The sequence below is a fragment of the Eretmochelys imbricata genome, chromosome 9 (assembly GCF_965152235.1).
Source record: "Eretmochelys imbricata isolate rEreImb1 chromosome 9, rEreImb1.hap1, whole genome shotgun sequence".
NCBI classification, from domain to species: domain Eukaryota; kingdom Metazoa; phylum Chordata; order Testudines; family Cheloniidae; genus Eretmochelys; species Eretmochelys imbricata.
Genome location: NC_135580.1, coordinates 34,856,796 through 34,876,077, shown reverse-complemented (window position 1 = coordinate 34,876,077; position 19,282 = coordinate 34,856,796). Strand labels below are relative to the sequence as shown.

The 19,282-nt window shown below is 40.2% G+C and overlaps 1 protein-coding gene across 1 annotated transcript in view; it reads right to left on the bottom strand.

Annotated features, from left to right (window-relative positions):
- COL4A4 (collagen type IV alpha 4 chain) overlaps positions 1-19,282 on the bottom strand; it is a 121,346-nt gene that overhangs the window by 22,597 nt on the left and 79,467 nt on the right. The window contains exons 19-25 of the mRNA XM_077826913.1: positions 18,329-18,392; positions 14,270-14,344; positions 13,542-13,649; positions 13,078-13,185; positions 5,223-5,294; positions 4,337-4,465; positions 3,717-3,824 (exon numbers count right to left, since the gene is read on the bottom strand). Coding sequence (XP_077683039.1) covers positions 3,717-3,824; positions 4,337-4,465; positions 5,223-5,294; positions 13,078-13,185; positions 13,542-13,649; positions 14,270-14,344; positions 18,329-18,392 — 664 coding nt within the window. The remainder of the gene's footprint in view (positions 1-3,716; positions 3,825-4,336; positions 4,466-5,222; positions 5,295-13,077; positions 13,186-13,541; positions 13,650-14,269; positions 14,345-18,328; positions 18,393-19,282) is intronic.

The following is a 19,282-nucleotide window of genomic DNA, read 5'->3' as shown; positions in this document are numbered from 1 at the left end:
AAGTAATGCAGCAGTCCCCTAATAAAAATCATAAAGCGCAGGAGTGGCGGGAGAGTGAAAGGAGGGTCTGCCAGCAGAACACAGATCACCAGCACCAAAGCATGGAGCGGCTGCTAAGCATTTTAAGGAGCGCCAAGTGGACTTGATCCAGGCTCTCGTAGCCATGCAGGCGGAGCAATACTATGCCCCCCCCCCCCCGCCCCACACAGCCCTTGTCCCAAAACTTTCCCTTGTGCCCCCATGTCACCTCCAACCCATTTTCCCCCACATCTGGGTTCTTATCGCCACCAGCTGCCTCCAACACCTGTAGCTTCACCACCCAACCCTGCAAACTACGACCCTTACCCACTGCACTCAATCACCATGCATTTTAGCCAGCCTGAAGTACAGCACTCATTGCACAGCACTCCAGACAGGAAGGCAGAGTATGATAACAGGACATATGCAAATCTGTGTTTGAACTGTTCCCCACCCCACCCCATTGCCCTTTCTGTTTCCCAAGCAGTTGTGTTTCTTTTCAATAAATGAATCTTCTTTTAAATAAATGGATTTTTTGGCTTTGAAAACATTCTTTATTATTGAATTAAGTTAAAGATACCTTAGCCCAGGAAAGGCACTGTAGCAAACACAGATTCCCACTAACACTGGAACCACCGCTCTTCACTCCCATGCAGGGCACCAAATATTACTGGTGGTTTTCAGCCTCAAATTGCTCCGTCAAGGCATTCTTAATCCTTGCAGCCCCGCACTGGGCCCCTCTAATACCTCTGCTCTCTGCCTGTTCAAATTCAGCCTCCAGGCGTTAAACCTCCAAGTTCTATGCCAGAGTGAATCTTTCACCCTTCCCTTCACAAATGTTACGGAGGGTACACCACGTGGATATAACCACAGGGATGTTGTCATCAGCCAGGTCCAGCTTCCCATACAGACCGCACCAGCGGCCCTTTAAACTGCCAAAAGCACACTCCACAGTCATTCTGCACCGACTCAGCCTGTTGTTGAACTGCTCCTTGCTGCTGTCAAGGCTCCCTGTGTAGGGTTTCATGAGCCACAGCATTAAAGGGTAATGGTGGTCTCCAAGGATCACAATGGGCATTTCAACTTCCCCTACAGTGATCTTCTGGTCTGGGAAGAAAGTCCCCGCTTGCAGCTTCCTGAACAGGCCAGTGTTCCGAAAGATACATGTGTCAGGCACCTTTCCAGGCCAGCCTGCGTTAATGTCAATGAAACACCCATGGTGATCCACAAGTGCCCAGAGAACCATAAAGAAATACCCCTTCCAATTAATGTACTCAGAGGCTAGGTGGGCTGGTGCCAGAATTGGAATATGCATCCAATCTATCGCCCCTCTGCAGTTGGGGAAACCCATTTGTGTAAAGACAGCCACAATGTCATGCATGTTACCCAGAGACACGGTTCTTCTGAGCAGGATGTGATTAATGGCCCAGCAAACTTGCATCAACATGATTCCAATGGTCCACTTTCCCACTCCAAACTGGTTAGCGACCACTCAGTAGCTGTCTGGAGTTGCCAGCTTCCAGACTGCAATAGCCACCTGCTTCACCGGTAGGGCAGCTCTCAATTTCGTGTCCTTGCACCGCAGGGTGGAGGTGAGCTCATCACACAGTCCCATGAAAGTGGCGTTTCTTATCCGAAAGTTCTGCAGCCACTGCTCGTTATCCCAGACTTGCATGACGATGTGATCCCACCACTCAGTGCTTGTTTCCTGAGCCCAAAAACGGTGTTCCACGGTGGTGAGCACGTTCGTGAATGCCAGAAGCAATCTCGTGTCAGATGCGTTACACAAGTCGACATCATCGTCAGACTCCTCACTGTCAGTTTGTAGCTTAAGGAGTAACTCAACTGCCAAATGTGGCATGCTGGCGAGACTTGTCAGCATATTCCTCAGCACTTCGGGCTCTATTCCCACAGTCCGAAAGGGAAGACAGAGTGCGCGGTACAAAAAACGTTGAAAGATGGCGCCAAATGTGGACCGAAGCACAGGGATTGCTGGGATGTGAAGCGATGGATCACGGGGCATTGGGACAGGAGCCCCGCACCCTCCACCCTCTTCCCACAAGCCACAATGCCAGAATGGGAAGAGGTGCTCTGTGGGGTACCTGCCCATAATGTACCACTCCCAATGCCACTGCAAGTGCCGCAAATGTGGCCACGCCAGTGCGCTTGCAGGTATCAGTGTGGACAGACTGCAGCGCTTTCCCTACTGCACTCTCCAAGGGCTGGTTTAACTCACAGTGCTCTACATCTGCAAGTATAGCCATGCCCTAAGCTTTACACGAGAACAGCCCTCATCTACAGAGTTTATATGCATAAACATGCAGCTCCCTCTTCTTCCCCACTTCTGGGGATAGAAAAGCTATTTTAGCTTTGTTCTTTTTGTAAATGGCTTTTCTATACATGAGTGTCATCATTTTAAGGCCTAATATCACAGGACCTTCCAGGACTACAAGGAAGTGCTCTGCAGCCTATTGGAGAGCAGTGAATCAACCTTTTTTGCAAGGATGAAAAGTTCCTTTCTAGCTTGGCTGGGTTGTAAGATATTGGAACTTAAAACTCTTAGGAAAATTGCCCAGAACCAAATATTGCCCATCCTATGCCTCCTGCTGGTGTCACTTTAATGGGAAAATTCCACAATTAGGAGGAAAGAAGGAACAATGCTTTAAAAAATGTCTACTGTCAGAAGCTGCTCAGAGCTGTACAAGGCTGGAAGTAATCCCGGCAGAGATTCATAAGCAGAAGGAGTGCAATTGAAGTGGACAGAAGTATACGATGGTTCCAGTTTATCACATGGTCTTCAAATTTTAACACCTCCGAAAATTACACCTACCAAAAGACAGGAGGTAGTCAGCCCTAGACCAGTAACAGTTTTAAGCTGTGATATCCTGTGATCCTACAGAGCTAGGAAGAGGAGCGCTAAAACAGTGGAGCAAAACAAGATTCCTAATTTTCCAACAGAAAATGCAACTCTTGTTTCTGGCTCTGGATGGGTCTGAGATGCTGGACCTCAACATCATGACACTTTTATGAATGGAAAAGCTGTTTTAGGTAGAGCTCTTTTTATAACACCGTCTTTTAGCCCACTAGAGCTGCATTCACAGTGAATGTGTTTACACGCATCTGTTGGGGAACACTAAAAATAGTACCAATAAAATTTTAAACACACTCTAAAATGCTTGCAAAATAGTTTTTATTCCCTGTAACATATGTGGCCCACACAGAGTACATGATGGTATGGTTTAAAGGTTTCATTGGAACTTGTATGGAAACCTACATAATGCATCCTGATAAAACCTTTATACTTTACTACATAATCCTCATGATGATACCTGTCTCTAGTAAAATGGGGATCATAATATGTATCTCCTCCGTAAAGTGCTTTGAGATCTATGGATGAACAGCACTTCACAAAGGAGATAAGTATCGTTATACCCATTTTACAGATGGGAAACTGAGGCATGGGGGGGTGGCATAACTTGCCCAAGGTCACCCAGCAGGCCAGAAATGGGACTAGAGTGCAGATCTCCTGAGTCACTATCCACTGTGCTGCACTGTGCCTCTGTCCATGTATTTATGGAACAGGCGTATTTATTACCCTCTTTGCCTCTTCCCACGTCACGTGCATATATATATATATATCTCATTAGAATAGAGTTTTCACTGTTTTGGTTAACTGATCATGTTTGATTTTCTTGTACCTCTGATGCCATGTGAGCCAGGTGGCCCCTGATCACCCGGAGGACCAGAAGCTGCAGTTTCAGGAGATCTTCCCACAGATCCTGCAGGCCCGGTATCTCCTGTTCTACCTGAGGGAGCAGATCATATGCTAAATGTTTTGAGTTTTCAGTATTTTATACTTTGGATTCCAGAAATAAAATATTAATTTAAGGGAGTTGAGGTGCAAGGTCATGCAGAACTTGGAGTTAACCCCATAGTTGTGTGCTGCATTTCCCTGCTAAATAGACTGTGGGAGGCATTTGGCACAGAAAATATCATTCTTTTTAAAAAAAAATTCTAATTCCTTTCTATAATATCCACTGGAGCTAAAGAGGTCCCAGAATGCATCATTCCTTGACATCAATGACTCAGCAAGTCTCATGCAACCCACGGTTTCAGTGATGTAGCAGAATGATGCATTCTGGGATATTTGTAGCAAGTCAGGAAATGCTAGCATACTTCTTGGATGAGAAAAATACTTTTCTTAAAGAAGAGATCCCAAATGTATGTGCTGCATGGGCCTGCTAACCAAGTAGCAGGGAACTAGTTCAGTTTTCATTTCAGCTTTGCAGTTCACTGTTGAGGAGAAAATGTTTCTTACCTGGGTGTCCTGGCAAACCCGTGTCTCCAGGAGGTCCTGGAAGAGAAATTCCTGGCTGTCCAGGTTCACCCTTGTCTCCTTTTGGTCCAGGGGCCCCTGTGTATCCTGGAGGCCCTATTTCACTTTTACCTCCAGAGGAAAACAATTACAGTGCATGAAGTCTACAGTGAATGCAAATACAGATGTACAGAATAGAAATACCAGCTGCAGATGATGTTCCTTTTGTGATTAATCTATCTCTAGTTGTCTGGTTCTCATATGTAAGTTGGGTGGAGTTCTGTTGAATCTGGCCCTCATTCATCCTTTCAAAGGTATTAAGCTCCTTGACTCAAGTCATAGTCTTTGTCCTTAATTTGAAATTCTTAAGTTTTATTCTTTTTGCTTTCAATTTCTTAATTTTCATTTTATATCGTATTCTCGTGATCTCTTAGACTGATGCTAAGCACTGATTTAACAATGGTTAATAGGGTGTTTTGAAAGCTTCAAACAGATCACCATGGGTGAAATCCTGGCTCCACTGAAGTCAATGGAAAAACTCCCATTGACTTCAGTGGGGCCAAGATTTTCCCCCCGAGTCTCCTTTTAATTTATTTGCTATTGTTTATCTTGTGCACATAAAAGTTTGAGACTTGGCTTCACTTTGAATCATCTGCACTGAATGTTTTCATTGTAAAAATATTCTCAAAGGATTCCAGCAAGACTGATGGAGGATTTTAAGTCTTTCCCCACAAATGATTGCTGGTGTGTGTCTCTTTAAATCATTAACTACTGGCACTGTTTTAAAATTTAGTCTGATCCTTAATGACAGGATAAATATCAAAATATCATTGATCATTTCATATTCATTTTCATTTAAAAAAATTCTTTTTCATTTTCATTTCTTTACCTGGATCTCCTGGTGAGCCCTTTTGACCTTGCAGTCCATTCAAGCCATCTAATCCAGGCAACCCTGATAAACCTTAGAAGTATTGCGGACATTATTAGAAGCATGACCCAAAAAACTTGAAAACGTTGATTTAACAAAAGTAAATGTCTAAAACTTGACAATACATTTCTGGTTCAGTACAGTGTTTGCTGAAAGTGTTTTGACAACTGAAGAATGGACTACATCATTAACAGTTGAAGCCTGTTTTGAAAAAGGAGCATCATTTATAGATTGCTGGATAGTGAAGGAAATATGAAAGCAGCAGAAATAATTTTGTTTCCTATATTAGCAATCAGAACATTTACCTTTAATCTTTAGTGTGATTTTACTTTGAAAAATGACTAGAAATATGGCACTTTATGCATTGCATCTACTCCACTGCATTGATAGTCATCATCTACCAACTTGATAAAAATGAAATTTTACTGCTTTTTATTCCTGTTAATCCTGGAGAACCAACACAGCTAAAACAGAATGAGCTGTGGATTTTATTCTATTTTGTGCAGGATTATTTACTGTTGACCTATGGGCCAGAGTTTTGTAAGGCTTATCGCTTATTTATGAGTTAAACTCTCAAAGTGTTGTGGGAGTCTTATTAAGAAGGGGAAAATAACCTGCCTAAGAATTACCACTAAAAGATTAGACAATCTTTTCAAGAATTATTAAACAATAAATATTATTTTAGATGTACGAATAATTGTAAGAGCCGCTTACTTGGGAGAATTTATGGAGATAAACAACAGATGTTAATATACTGGAAATTTTGGGGATAAAAGTAATATATGTCTGTGAAAAACAGGAAATAAGTCAAAATGAAACTGTAGGCCCCTCTACTATAATAGTGCCAAGCTGTAAGCTAACTTCGGAACCGGATAAATAGTACAAACTAACTGTCTTGTCTACAGACTGCAGAAAGGGGTTCTCGCAGATTGAAGTGATGTACATCTCTTTCTATTATGTGCTAATTATCTTAACTCAAATCCTGTTGACTTACCCTGTTGACTTATCCTATTTATCCAGGATAAATTCAAACCTTACTAACACCCTTATTGGTAACAAATTAGTAACATTACAGAATTCTCTAAGCCGCCCCTTTGCAAATCCTTTAAAGACAATGGAGTGGAACATGTGTAATTGAGGACTTAAATTAGTATGCAGACTCGTTGTCCCTGGTGGTGATGCACTAGGTGGAAAGATCAGACTGAGTTTCAGGATAGGCAGGGAGAAAGAACATCTTTTATTTGTAAACTGAGGACATTTGATAAGAGGATAATTGAAACACAACAAAGAGATAATGCTATGATGGCATTTTTAACAGTCTCTTTTCAGAGTAGAAATGCTCTAATTTATTTCCCCTTTTTATTGGAGAGTAAAATAATGATAATTTTTGTTAAAGTTTTATTTATAGATTTTAAAACTTATCGACAAAACTCATCATTTCAGGATAGAAATTACAACCATTTATATTAACTACAAATCTCACCTGCCTCGCATTTATGTCCAATTTTTTGCTTAGCAAAGCATCTTGCTGATCAAATGGCACAAAACTTTTGTAGTAACACAGGCCAATTACTTAGCAGGCTTTAATATAATCTTTAGGTTTTGTTTTAGCATAGCTGAAATTGAGAACTTTCTTGATTGTGCCTTACTGCCTAAATTTCAAACAATAAATATCTGTAAAGGAAAGTACTTCATTTTAATATGGGGTAGAAGTTCATGCTCACTATAGTGGGGTTCAGAGCTTGCTATGCAAAAAGTTGTATAATTTCTGAAATATGCTTCAGTCATACTGATAGCCCAGTCCTCCCCTCCTGAGGTTATAGGGAAGCCAAACAGCTTTGCTGTAGGAGTCTTTTCTAGCAGAATGGTAGTATGTTTGGTGTCCTGTAAAATACAAACATTTTCCTCATATACTATCTGTCTTCTGGGAACAGTCTAGCTAATTTCATTCCAGTTCCATTAGACACTTGTTTAAGGGTAAAAATACTATCTCACATGCCTGTCTGATAGGGCTCAGGTTATGAAAAAAACAAAATATTCTAGCAGATGCAGCTATGTATTCCCTGAGATGTGTGTGCACACCAGAGCCAGAGAATTTTGCCTAGCATTACCTGTAGATAGATGCCATTTGTGCCTCCTGGCCAAAGCCCTCCTCTGGGTATATCAGGCAACATCACCCCAACTCTCCTCAGTTCCTTCTTACTGCCCGTGGCTGGAGTTGGACCTGTGTGATTCCTAACCTCACACCTCTCTATTCCTTAGTGACTTTTCGAGCTGTATATAGTTAATTATTTCCCTTAGTATAGTGTTAGTTAGTTTTAGCGTTAGCGTTAGTTTACGTATTTCCCTCGTGATGCTTTCACCAGGGTTTAGACATTGTCTGAAGTCTGGGGGGAGCGATTCCCAACAATGATCCCCACTCAGTGTTTGCTGTGCTTAGGTGAAGTCCATGACAAGGGGTGGTGTTGGATTTGCAAATCGTTCACCAAACAGTCAGATGGCGAAGGATCTTCATCTAAAGCAGCACCTGCTCAAACAGGCTATGCAGCCTGCTTCAGCACCGAGGTCATTTTGACTCCTTGGTCCAGTGCAGCATCCCAGTCATTGCTCCCTTCTCCAGATCCCCTCCATTTAGGGACAGGCTGCCACACTTTCACAATGCTTGGGGCTCAATCACCACTGACAGCTGGGTCCTAAGCACCGTCAGATCAGGTTATGCCATCCAGTTCCTTTCCATTCCTCCCCACCACCCTCCCTCTCCATCCATCTTCAGGGACCCCTCTCAAAAGATACTGCTCCTCCAGCAGGTTCGCTCTCTACTGGCTTTGGGAGCAGCAAGGGAGGTTCCACCAAAAACACAGGGGGCAGGGCTTCTATTCCCAGTACTTTCTGGTGCCCAAATCCAAAGGAGGGGTAAGATCCATTCTTGACCTTTGCAACCTCTACAAATATATCAGATACATGAGGTTCTGAACAGTCTATTGACTACTCTTCCTGTGTTGTCTCAGAACAACTGGTTTGCTGCTCTGGACCTTCAGCATGCCTACTTTCATGGGGCGATTTTGCTGAGCCACAGAAATTTCCTTCGATTCATCGTAGCAGAGTGCCATTTTCAGTATACAGTTCTTCCCTTCAGATGCTCTTCTGCCTCTTGGGTTTTTAACAAATGCATAGTTGTGGTTGCAGCCTACCTCAGAAAGAAAGGAATCCACATCTTCCCACACTAGACAACTGGTTACTGAGAGGCAGGTCCAGAGAGGAAGTTCTTTCCCATGTAAACACTACACTGCACTTGCCTGACCATCTAGGTCTCATCCTAAACTCTAGAAAGTCAACTTTGGTTTCCACTCAGAAAATCAAGTTCATTGGGCCCATATTTACACTCTGACTTCGAGAGTTTTTGCTAGGCAATTCACCACCTTTGCCTCAGTCTGCAGTCTCAGCCGTCCACGACAGTTCAGATGTGCCTCAGGCTCTTGGGCCATATGTCCACTTGCACACAGGTGCTCCAGTTTGCAAGGTTGCATCTTCTCCCCCTTCAAATATGGCTCAGGACAGCTTACCATACAACTCTTTATTCCTTGGATAGATTGGTCCATCTCCCTCCACTGGTCCTGGACTTCTTGCAGTGGTGGATGCATCCAGAGAATATTTGTCATGGTGTTCTCTTTGTCCCACCCTTACCAACCTGGTCTGTTGTCACTAGGCTGACCAGATGTCTCAATTTTACAGGGACAGTCCCGATATTTGGGGCTTTGTCTTATACAGGCTCCTATTACCCCTCACCCCCATCCTGATTTTTCACACTTGCTGTCTGGTTACCCTAGTTGTCACCAACACTTCATTAATTTTAGTGCTAAAAGGCAGCTATTTAATATACTGGACTTTACTTTGGCAGACTGGAGAGTGAAGAAGTTTGCGAATGGGACTGGATCAAAGTTCAGCCGTTACCATCTGACAGCTGATTAATGACATTTATAAAATAAGATGATATCAGTACACTTCCTAGTTAGTGGGCGAGCATCTAAAATCACAATTGTCAGAGACTGGTAGCCTCATTGATAGACTCAATAGAGAGGCCAAAGACTGAATAGGCATGGAAACAAAACTACTCTCCTATACTGAAAGGTGGTACCTGAGAATATGCCATTAGTAAAACTGGTGTGGAGGAGCTTGCTCTGCCACTGCTCATTTGCTAAACCTATCCTGGTGATAAATAGAGGGTATTGGCCACCATAATTTTTAGTCAGGCCTTTTTCAGGAACAATAAATTGAATTCACATTAAAATGAGTTATCTGTCCTACCTATCATGCACTTTAAAGTTTCTCTTTAATAATTTTATGCCAAGATAGCTACAATTACACATTATTAAGTTTGTGAAGTCAAACATTTAAAAATTTGAGTGCTTGACTTTGCAGCCTTACAAATGTTCTTTTAACATACTGAGTGTTTCTTTAGTTTGTTTGGTATGTAATTTCCTAAGTTTTTAAAAAAGGAAACAAAAAAACCCAGAATTTCCATCATGTGGCATCATGTGGCATCATATTGGAACCAACATGGCTCATTAGCAGGACTGAAAGCTTTAGATCCACAGCACGGATGTCTAACCACTGGAGCTAATGGAGTAACTGATAGTAGGTTGTTATCCTACATATGCACCAACACTGGAGAGAGAAGTGACACTTTCTAAGTGGAAAGAGAAAAGGAGTACTTGTGGCACGTTAGAGACTAACAAATTTATCTGAGCATAAGCTTTCATTGGCTGACAGCAGAGGAATTATTGAGACTCGGCAATCTTCAGTGCCATTTTATGCTCTGGAGGGGGGTGGGTGCTAGTGGACACACCCTCTTCCACCCATAAGCATGACTCCCTTCTGCCCCATCCCCTCCAACCTGTCATTCTCCAAGTCTTTTCCCTATCCCGGCTTCTCCCCACAGTCCCATTCTTCTCCCCTAGACAGTCCCAGTTTTCTCTGCTTAGGTCTTCTTGTCCCAGTGTCTTTGCCCAATCAATCAAGAGCTGCAACTGAAGGAAAAACCTTCATCCCCAGGCAGGAGCATTCCCAGTTTGGATAGAATCATTGGTGAATTTAGCTGCTAAAATGTAAGTCTCTATTGAGCATACACAAACTGATTTCTCAAAGGTTTATAACTTGGCCACATTTGGGCAGATTTTCATGGAGACAAAACAAGGCATATCCCTGACACAAAGGCCTTGCCCCTGCTGAATTTCAAGTCCCTGCTCCAAACCATGGGGGCTCTAAGAATTTTCAAAGTAAAGGCTGTCAGAATTTAACATGGGCATAATGTATCTTTTCACAGCCTTGTCCTCAGAAGGCTGAACAATCTTGGCTTAAACTTTTCAAAACAGTTCAGCCTGAGGCAGACAATTGGCATGGAAAATTTCAGCTGAAACAGTTAATGTTTGGTAAAGTTTTAAGCAAATGAAAACATGGTCTTATAATTGGAAATGTCAGAAACATCAATACTACACGGTGGTACCAGCCCCACCTGTAATATTCTTTCTGCCCTTAATTCATTACTGTACAATAACTTTTCATGACATTTGTTCACCTTTCCAATCCTGTTTACTACGGCCTCATCTATACTTGTGAAAGGCTTATGTACGAGTTATTTGCTAATGTTGAGAATTTACCTAAATGAACACAAATGCTAACAATTTTTGGAAACCCATTTTGTTTTAAAATGTTTTTGATGCTTTGTTTATTCTGTCATTATTGCTGACTTGGTTTACTTTGTTTTCCAGGAAATTTCTAACATATTTGTCAACACTTCATTATAACATCAACACTTGTAAGTTTAGATTTTGGACTGTTACAGTTCCATACTTCCAGACACAGATGAATTGGCTGACCTATATATGAACCATGATTCCTAAATTTTAGGGCCCAATCCTGCAATCTTTTCTCAACACAATCCCACTGAAATTAATGGGACTATTTGCTTGAATAAAGACTACTCATGAGTGAAGATTGCAGGATTGGGCCCTTAATTACTGAGACTGTCTCTCTGTCATAAAGAAACTGATGTTTTGTTCTGATGAATGCCTGTAACTTCAATCCCTAAATCTGAAAATTGGTCATGCATGTGATCTTTAAGTAAACGAAAAGCAATTAGGCTAACAAGGCTCAGTCCTTAATAACAATTGGTTAACCATTTCATTTCTAATGACAAACACAAATGCTTCTTCATTATTAAAAATGGAACTATTAATATTATTTAAGATCCATACTCCACAGTACACTGGCATACCAATTCCATTAAATCCTTGTAATTGGATACATTTTAAAATTTAGAATTCTTCTTTTCAAACATATTGGTAGAATTAATCCACATTGGAACTAATCTTTATTGGGTGGCTTGATCCCTACTGAATTTCCATTTTTATCTGAGCTACCTATTTTTCAGTCCCTGTGCTCCTGTTGATCTCTTGTGTTTCCTTTGTAGGGCCTAAAATGATTTCCAAAAAAACGAATGAGTGAAGTTAGCTGCATAAAACTAATAAAATGCCTGATCCTAAAGAAGAACAGGACACTTCTTCAACTAACAAGTTTTCACTATCAGGTGTGTAATACCTTTTCAAATGGAGGGCAATTTGGAAATCCTTGTAATTGCAGCATGACTCCCAGTGCTGTAGCTAATAGGTATACTGTGCAACACAATAAACTGTTTTCCTGCAGATTACACAGCAACAAGGGATTTGTTATCATTGTATTATATCAGCACCCCCTACCTTCCCATTGATAATCAGAAAAAGCTTCCATGTAAACCTCAGTTTTCAGTTTTGAACTGACCATGTTTGCCGTAGACTGAAACTGAAAAAATGAATGTTTTCTGTATAAAAATTGATTTTTCTCTTTTGGGAAAATTTATTATGGACTCAAGGGTGGATTTGTTTTGAGCCCCAAGTCTGGGGCAACATGTTGTACCCCAGGAGTAGTTTAGGAAGCAGATTGTGACCACCCAGTAAAAATAAACAAGATAGCTTCATTTCTGATTATATAATTTATCTTAGTATAATGTTGATCTAATATATGCTAAATTTTAATTAGCTACAATACATAAAATTTATATTGTATCCTTCAAGGGGGAAGAGATTTTTAGATGAATAATTTTTTCAATCTAAACAGTGATTGCCACGAAAGATGTAATTTATCATTGATTGGAAGTATTTCTAAATGTAATCTGCCAATAGATCAACTGTCTTGCAAACAGTACTTACAGTATTTGTTATCACATTTTGATAAAATGCACCAGTCAATCATGTGAGATTTCCTAAATTTGAATTGGTCACCTTTTTCAGTATTAATGTTTTCCACTAAAGTGTGGTCTGCTATTCGTATTCATGTTTGATGTATGCAGAGTAACAGTGGCATTACATGGCCGGAAAGTAAATTACAGTGTAACTGAAGTGTTAGTGAAATATCTATCTTCAGAGAATTTTACTGTTCTTGTGTCATACTCTGCCCTGTTATACCAGCTGAACCAGAATTTAAGGTTTATGTCTCTGCTTCCTTATTTACTTTAGATTGTAGCCTGATTTCTTTGGCCAACATTTGTGCTTTAAGGGTGGGATTTTCAAACCTGCTCAGAGTTGGCCTAAGTCTTCTAGTTACTGAAGTCAAAGGAGAATTTTACTATTGATTTCAACGGGAGCAGACTTAGGCCAATGCTAAATGCTTTTGAAAATCCTCTCTATTTTCAGTTACATTTATTACTGCACAAAATTCCCAGTAATTTCTGACACCATTACTTGAACTGTAATGTGTGACTAATGCTGTCTATAGCACTTACCTTTCCTGCCTAGGGGACCAGGTGATCCTGGCAATCCTGCAGCTCCTAAAGGCCCGGTATTGCCTTTTCCACCTGGAACTCCTGGCAATCCCAAATCACATATAGCACCTGAAGGAGGAAAACATTTTTAATATGCAAACCTTTTTACTCCTGCTCCCTTAGCTGTTATTTCTCCCATACTATTCAGTACACAGTGGTTATTGACAGGCATCTGGGGCCAAAAATTCTATCCAAAAACATTGTTAGCTTTCCTTGAATCTCCTTTATGGCCCCTCTTGGAAGAATCTCTGCTACTTCGCTCCAGTAGTTTCTGACACAAGTCTTCATGCTGCCTTTGATACCAACCTACTCTCTGTTGCTAGCTTCATGGTTTTGAATTGCACTGCAGACTGCCTCACTTTTTGTCCATTTTGAAGTAATTCTCATCCATTTCTGTTTTTTTTTTTTTTTTTATTTGACTTTACCTGGAAAGCCTTTTGCTCCTGGGGATCCAGGCATCCCCTTGGGTCCTTGTCTTCCAGGTTCCCCTTGGAAACCTGGTAAACCTTGCTCTCCTGGGAATCCACAGGGTCCTTAAAAAAAGACAAATATAACAGTTTCAGGTTTAAAGACGTCCATGGCTCACACTGTGGTATGTTTAAAAAATGCCAAGCTCAATATGCTTCCTCATGTCATACTCCTGAAAAAGGAAGAGTTTTACACAAATAGTTCAGCATTTCAGACACACAGATGTGTTTATTATGCTGTTTTGCTCTGGTCTCTCCGATGTATGGACTGTGAATTTATTTAAATTAGCGATAGGGCATGGAATTACTGATCTTCCTTTTACTCTCAGTGTGATTGGGAAGAAGTTGACAGATCTTCCTTTTTTTCCTTCCTCTTCCATGTGGCTGAAGAAGAAAGATCTGTTCCCAGAGACTGCAAGAGACAGAACTTTCAGGTGGCTAGCAGAGTGCTCATCAATGATGCATCTGGACAGTAGCGGACCCTAAGTCCTGTGTTCATTTATGGACTATATTATAAATTGTGAGGCCTTTTTGGTCCTGGGCTTCCAAAGACCCAAAAGCCATTGTTTTGCATTAGTCATTAGTATTAAGCTGCAAATACTGAAAGCAGCAAATCATGAAAAAAATCCTATAGAAACTTTTAAATCTATTTAAGCACTAATTTTTTCTTAATAACCCAAATGTACCTGGTGATCCACGATCTCCTGGAGGACCTCTTTGACCAGGTGGACCATATTGACTGCCCGAGTCACCTCTGTTACCTATTCAAGTTAAAAATACAAATGACTTTCGTTAGAGATCAGTGTCGGTTTCATCTGCAAAACCAAAAAGAGATAATTTTGAAGGTCCAGTAACTTACAAATATTAATAGCTAAAATTACAAAAACAATTCTCAATTAAAAAATAAACCAAATTGTATTATTTTATTTCGTTGGACCAAAAGAACACAAAAAACTAGAGGATTGTCCTTGATAAATTCATACTAGGAAACAAAGAATGTGGGATTAAGGGAAAGCTTCTTTGCAAGTGACTGTGCTAAGTTTTTATGTTAAATATGGACAATATAGATGTATTTGATACTGCAGTATCACTTAACACTAATTGGGAATGGGCCCCATTGCGCCAGGTCCTGTACACACACAGTAACAGACTGTTAAGTATGCCAACAGCATTCTAAAAACAAAGTATCAATCAACCTTTTGGAAACTTCAGGAGTCTGGGTATTCTGCGTAGCTAAGTATTTGTATAGCCCCCATCATCATCATAACTGAGTGCCTCCTGAAGATTTAATCTTTCGCTTGCTTTTGTATGCTTGTTTTAGCCTTCAGAAGTGATTTATTTGTGAAATCTCTAGTACAGCAAGATGCACACAAATGTCTTAAAGCTGTGGACCAAGGTAAGTAGTGTATCATAAAACACTTAGCAAATGATAATGGAATTAATAGAAAAATACATAGAGGAGAACTATTGAAATGACTTCCTGACAATCAGGAAGTTTTGGACTGTAGAAGTAGTTTGTTTCTGCTTTAGGAGAGAAAGGAGAATGGACACAGACACAGCATTAGAACAATATCCCTATTTCTAGTTAATTAGGGAATGATGGCCTTGAACATTTAAGGACAGTTTTTGAGGGGCAAGTGGCATTAGCTACTGAATATTCTGGCATTCTATAGCTTGTGACAGGTGCAGTGTAAGAGCCTAGATAGGTGGAGATATTATATCCCCATTTCCCTAATACATCATTTAATTCTCAGACTGTCTGATCAAAAGCCATATCCGGAGGTATCAACTCAGTTGACATTCAATATGACTCCCATTAAGTTCAATGGGAATTTGCCTGAGTAAAAACTCAGTAAGGAACTCATTAATTGCCCCAGATTTGAGAAGTGCTACATAAATACCAAGTATTACAATAAAGCACACAGTTCCTACAGAAATAACTTTGAAAAGGCAAGGAAAATCCACACAGTTTAAGTCTGTTTACTCAGAAAAGGCTTCTTAAGAACAATTTTTTGGTTTCTGAGCCAACACAGATGCTGTGCCTGGCCTTCTCCACTCTACTTCAATTCCTCCATTTATAATGGACTCTCTTTCTGTTGTTTCTATTCCTCAAACTCCTCCCACATCAAATTCATGGTTCCACAGCCCTTTCACCCCAGAATATTATGCAGGTATCTAATACCTCCCACTCACACCTGCTGGCTTCTAGCTTCTCTGTCTGAGATGGTTGTGAAACGCATAGAGAAGACTTTTGAATTCAAGTGTTATCAGTGATTCTATGTCACAGCAATCCTCCCTGACCAGAAAAGATCCTGTTTAATAACTTGATTGCCACCTACTTCAGCCAACTTCTTTTATTTTTTAAATTCAGTTACATGTGTTATAACCCCCTTTTAGCCCACTTCTGATAAAGGATTTCTCTTTATCTCAAATATTTGTTCATAAATTCTTTTTTATTTTTTGTGAAAATACATTCCCTGGCAAGGAAGAAGCTGAATTGCTAGAGCCATGGAAAAGAATCTGGAGAAGGAATTTCCCTTGCTCTGTATTTTCTTCCAAATAAATCTCTGGTCTTCACGTTCTTTTACTCTTATTTTTGTATAAACTAGTTTTAAGAAGAAAATCATATTCTACGGAAGCTTGAAACAATAGAACAATTCAGCTGATACCTCTTGCTCTTCATAAACTGCCTTTAAATATTCAAGGTCAAATTTTCAAAGTGGTCTCATCTCATCCTCGAAATAGGAATGAGAAAAATTGGACATGAAAACTTGGTGGTGTCAAAGGTTATATTTGTGTAAACTATTTACCAAATTTGTGCACACAAATCAGATTACAGCTGTCCTGAATGTTCAAAAATCATAAGATAGATGACACAAAAGCATGCGATTTAAGAATAATTATAAATTGTGTTGTTTTTTGAGCCATTTTATGATGTCACCTTTTTTAGGGAATCCCCCATCTCAACTGGTGTGAGATCATCTCATGTTCAAAATTCAGTCAGAAATACACATGCAAAAATCAGGCTGCCTTCTTTACTGATCATCCTAGTCTATCCCCAGGGGTGTGAAGAGCTGCCAGTCTCTCTCTCTTCTCCTCTCCAGATAGGCAGCTGTCCCCATTCCAATTCTCCTCTCAGTGCTCCCCCACAGTCTACTGTCCCCACCTATTCTCTAAATTTATCATGTCCGTATTTCCCTCCCTTTCTCCTCATTCTCCTCCCCATCACATTCTCCCATTCCGTCATGCCACATTTCCCTGGATCCCCTTCAAGATAAACTGCATGAGTTTGGAGGCAGAAATCCAAATATAACAAGAACCTTTTAAAAAACAAAACGAAACACCCACACTGTTGTTGTGAGACTTGCAATAAAATTGTGAGTTGGCAACACTTCGCCAAAAAAAGGCACACATCGAGAGGCCACTTTTGAAAATGTGACCCTTTGCTGCCTGCAAAATATAGTTTCGTGTTCATCTTTTCATGCAAGTATTTTTTCTCCTGTCTTTTCCACTCATGTGTGATGTTCCCCTTTCTCCTTAGGTCTCGTACATACTGTATCTGAAAACTAATACAAGTTCAATCACAAAAGCCATGTAGATAACCATTGTGTCCTGTCATTTGATCCTGTCAAAAATATAAAGGGAAGGGTAAACACCTTTAAATCCCTCCTGGCCAGAGGCAAAACGCTTTCAACTGTAAAGGGTTAAGAAGCTAAGATAACCTCGCTGGCACCTGACCAAAATGACCAATGAGGAGACAAGATACTTTCAAAGATGGAGGGGGTGGGGGAAACAAAGGGTTCTCTATGTCTGTGTGATGCTTTTGCCTGGACCAGAGCAGGAATGCAGGTCAGAACTCCTGTAAAAAGTTAGTAAGCAATTTAGTTAGATATGTGTTAGATTCTGTTTTGTTTAAATGGCTGATAAAATAAGTTGTGCTGAATGGGATTCATATTCCTGTTTTTGTGTCTTTTTGTAACTTAAGGTTTTGCGTAGAGGGATTCTCTATGTTTTGAATCTGATTACCCTGTAAGGTATTTCCCTTCCTGATTTTACAGAGGTTTTTCTTTAATTAAAATTCTCTTTTAAGAACCTGATCGTTTTTCATTGTTCTTAAGATCCAAGGGTTTGGGTCTGTGTTCACCTATGCAAATTGGTGAGGATTTTTATCAAGCCTTCCCCAGGAAAGGGGGTGTAGTGCTTGGGGGGATATTTGGGGGGGGGGAGAAGTTTCCAAGTGGGCACTTCCCGTTATTTTTGTTAGACACTTTGGTGGTGGCAGCATAAAGGTCCAGGGACAAAAGGTGAAACAGTTTGTATCTTGGGGAAGTTTTAACCTAAGCTGGTAAAAATAAGCTTAGGGGGTCTTTCATGCAGGTCCCCACATCTGTACCCTAGAGTTCAGAGTGGGGAAGGAACCTTGACAGATCCCATGGTATTTTGTAGATATATTGGTGTTTTACTCATTTTTGGGCTGAAGCTATGATCTTGTGAAATTTAACTAAGACACAGTCATCTTCAAAGTCACTGAGAGCCTTTTTTTCAAGTGATAAATCACCAAATGTCTTACTATAGTTAAATGAAAACTTTTTATTTAGGCATAAAACAGTTTTGTGTCTAATGATTTTCATGTGTGAATTATCTCTGTCTCTTTCCCCTAGAGGGTTCATTGAATATATCAAAGTACACAGCAACCTAACAAAATACTGTTTATTTCATATAGCTTGTATGTTTCAGCTTATTACCTTTAAGTCCTTTTGCACCATCACGGCCTGGATATCCAGGAATTCCTGGTAAACCTCGCTCACCCTGATACATTATTAAAAAAACACTCTGTTTAAAATATAATATACATAAGAGGCACAATCTGTAAAAACATTTGACTCTGTTGCACTGATGAACAGACTGATACTAAACGTCAATATTATTGTCTTCACTGTATGATTCTTTGGAGTAATCCACTAGTCTGTGTCAAATAATGGCTAAATGCTGACCTTTGATATATGCAGGAAACGCCAATTGTCTTGAGTTAGATCTGTGTATATATCGCTAAGGCTAGAATTTGGCTCAAATATCTGAAATTCCCTCTAGGTGATCCAATTAATGCAACTGTAGTTTAATTCAAAAATGGTACTTCAGTAATGTATTTTACACAAGAACACAAATAAATAAAAAACACGTTATCTCCACTTTTGTTGACCCCCAAGAAATTAGTGTTGACCCTCTAATATTAAAAAAAAATCTAGTTTTTCATCGTAAACAAGGAGATGTAGTCAGCAGTATAAAGCTTTACACTGTCCCTCAGAAATAATTTGGTAAAACACAGACCCAACACTGAAAACAAAGGATATGTAAATATAACGGCCTAAATTCAACCGGATTTACATTTGTGCAATCCCATTGACTCATTGCATGAGATGCAAGATAGTGAAGAACTTGCCTCTAATTTCAACTATATCATGCATATTTGTACATTTTTCCTTTGGAAACAGTATTTTCCAGGGTTCTGTTCACTGTAAGCTGCCTCTATAGGGAGTAAAGACCAAGGGATGCTCCTGGACTATGCATGCAAACAAGCAGGCTGCTCTTGGAAGTGGCTCTGTAAACTTCAGCCTCATTCAATTGCCATCTCACTATGCGTAGAGTAGGTGACTCCATCCATGTGTCCTTGGGAATAATATCAGAGGATAGACTGCTCA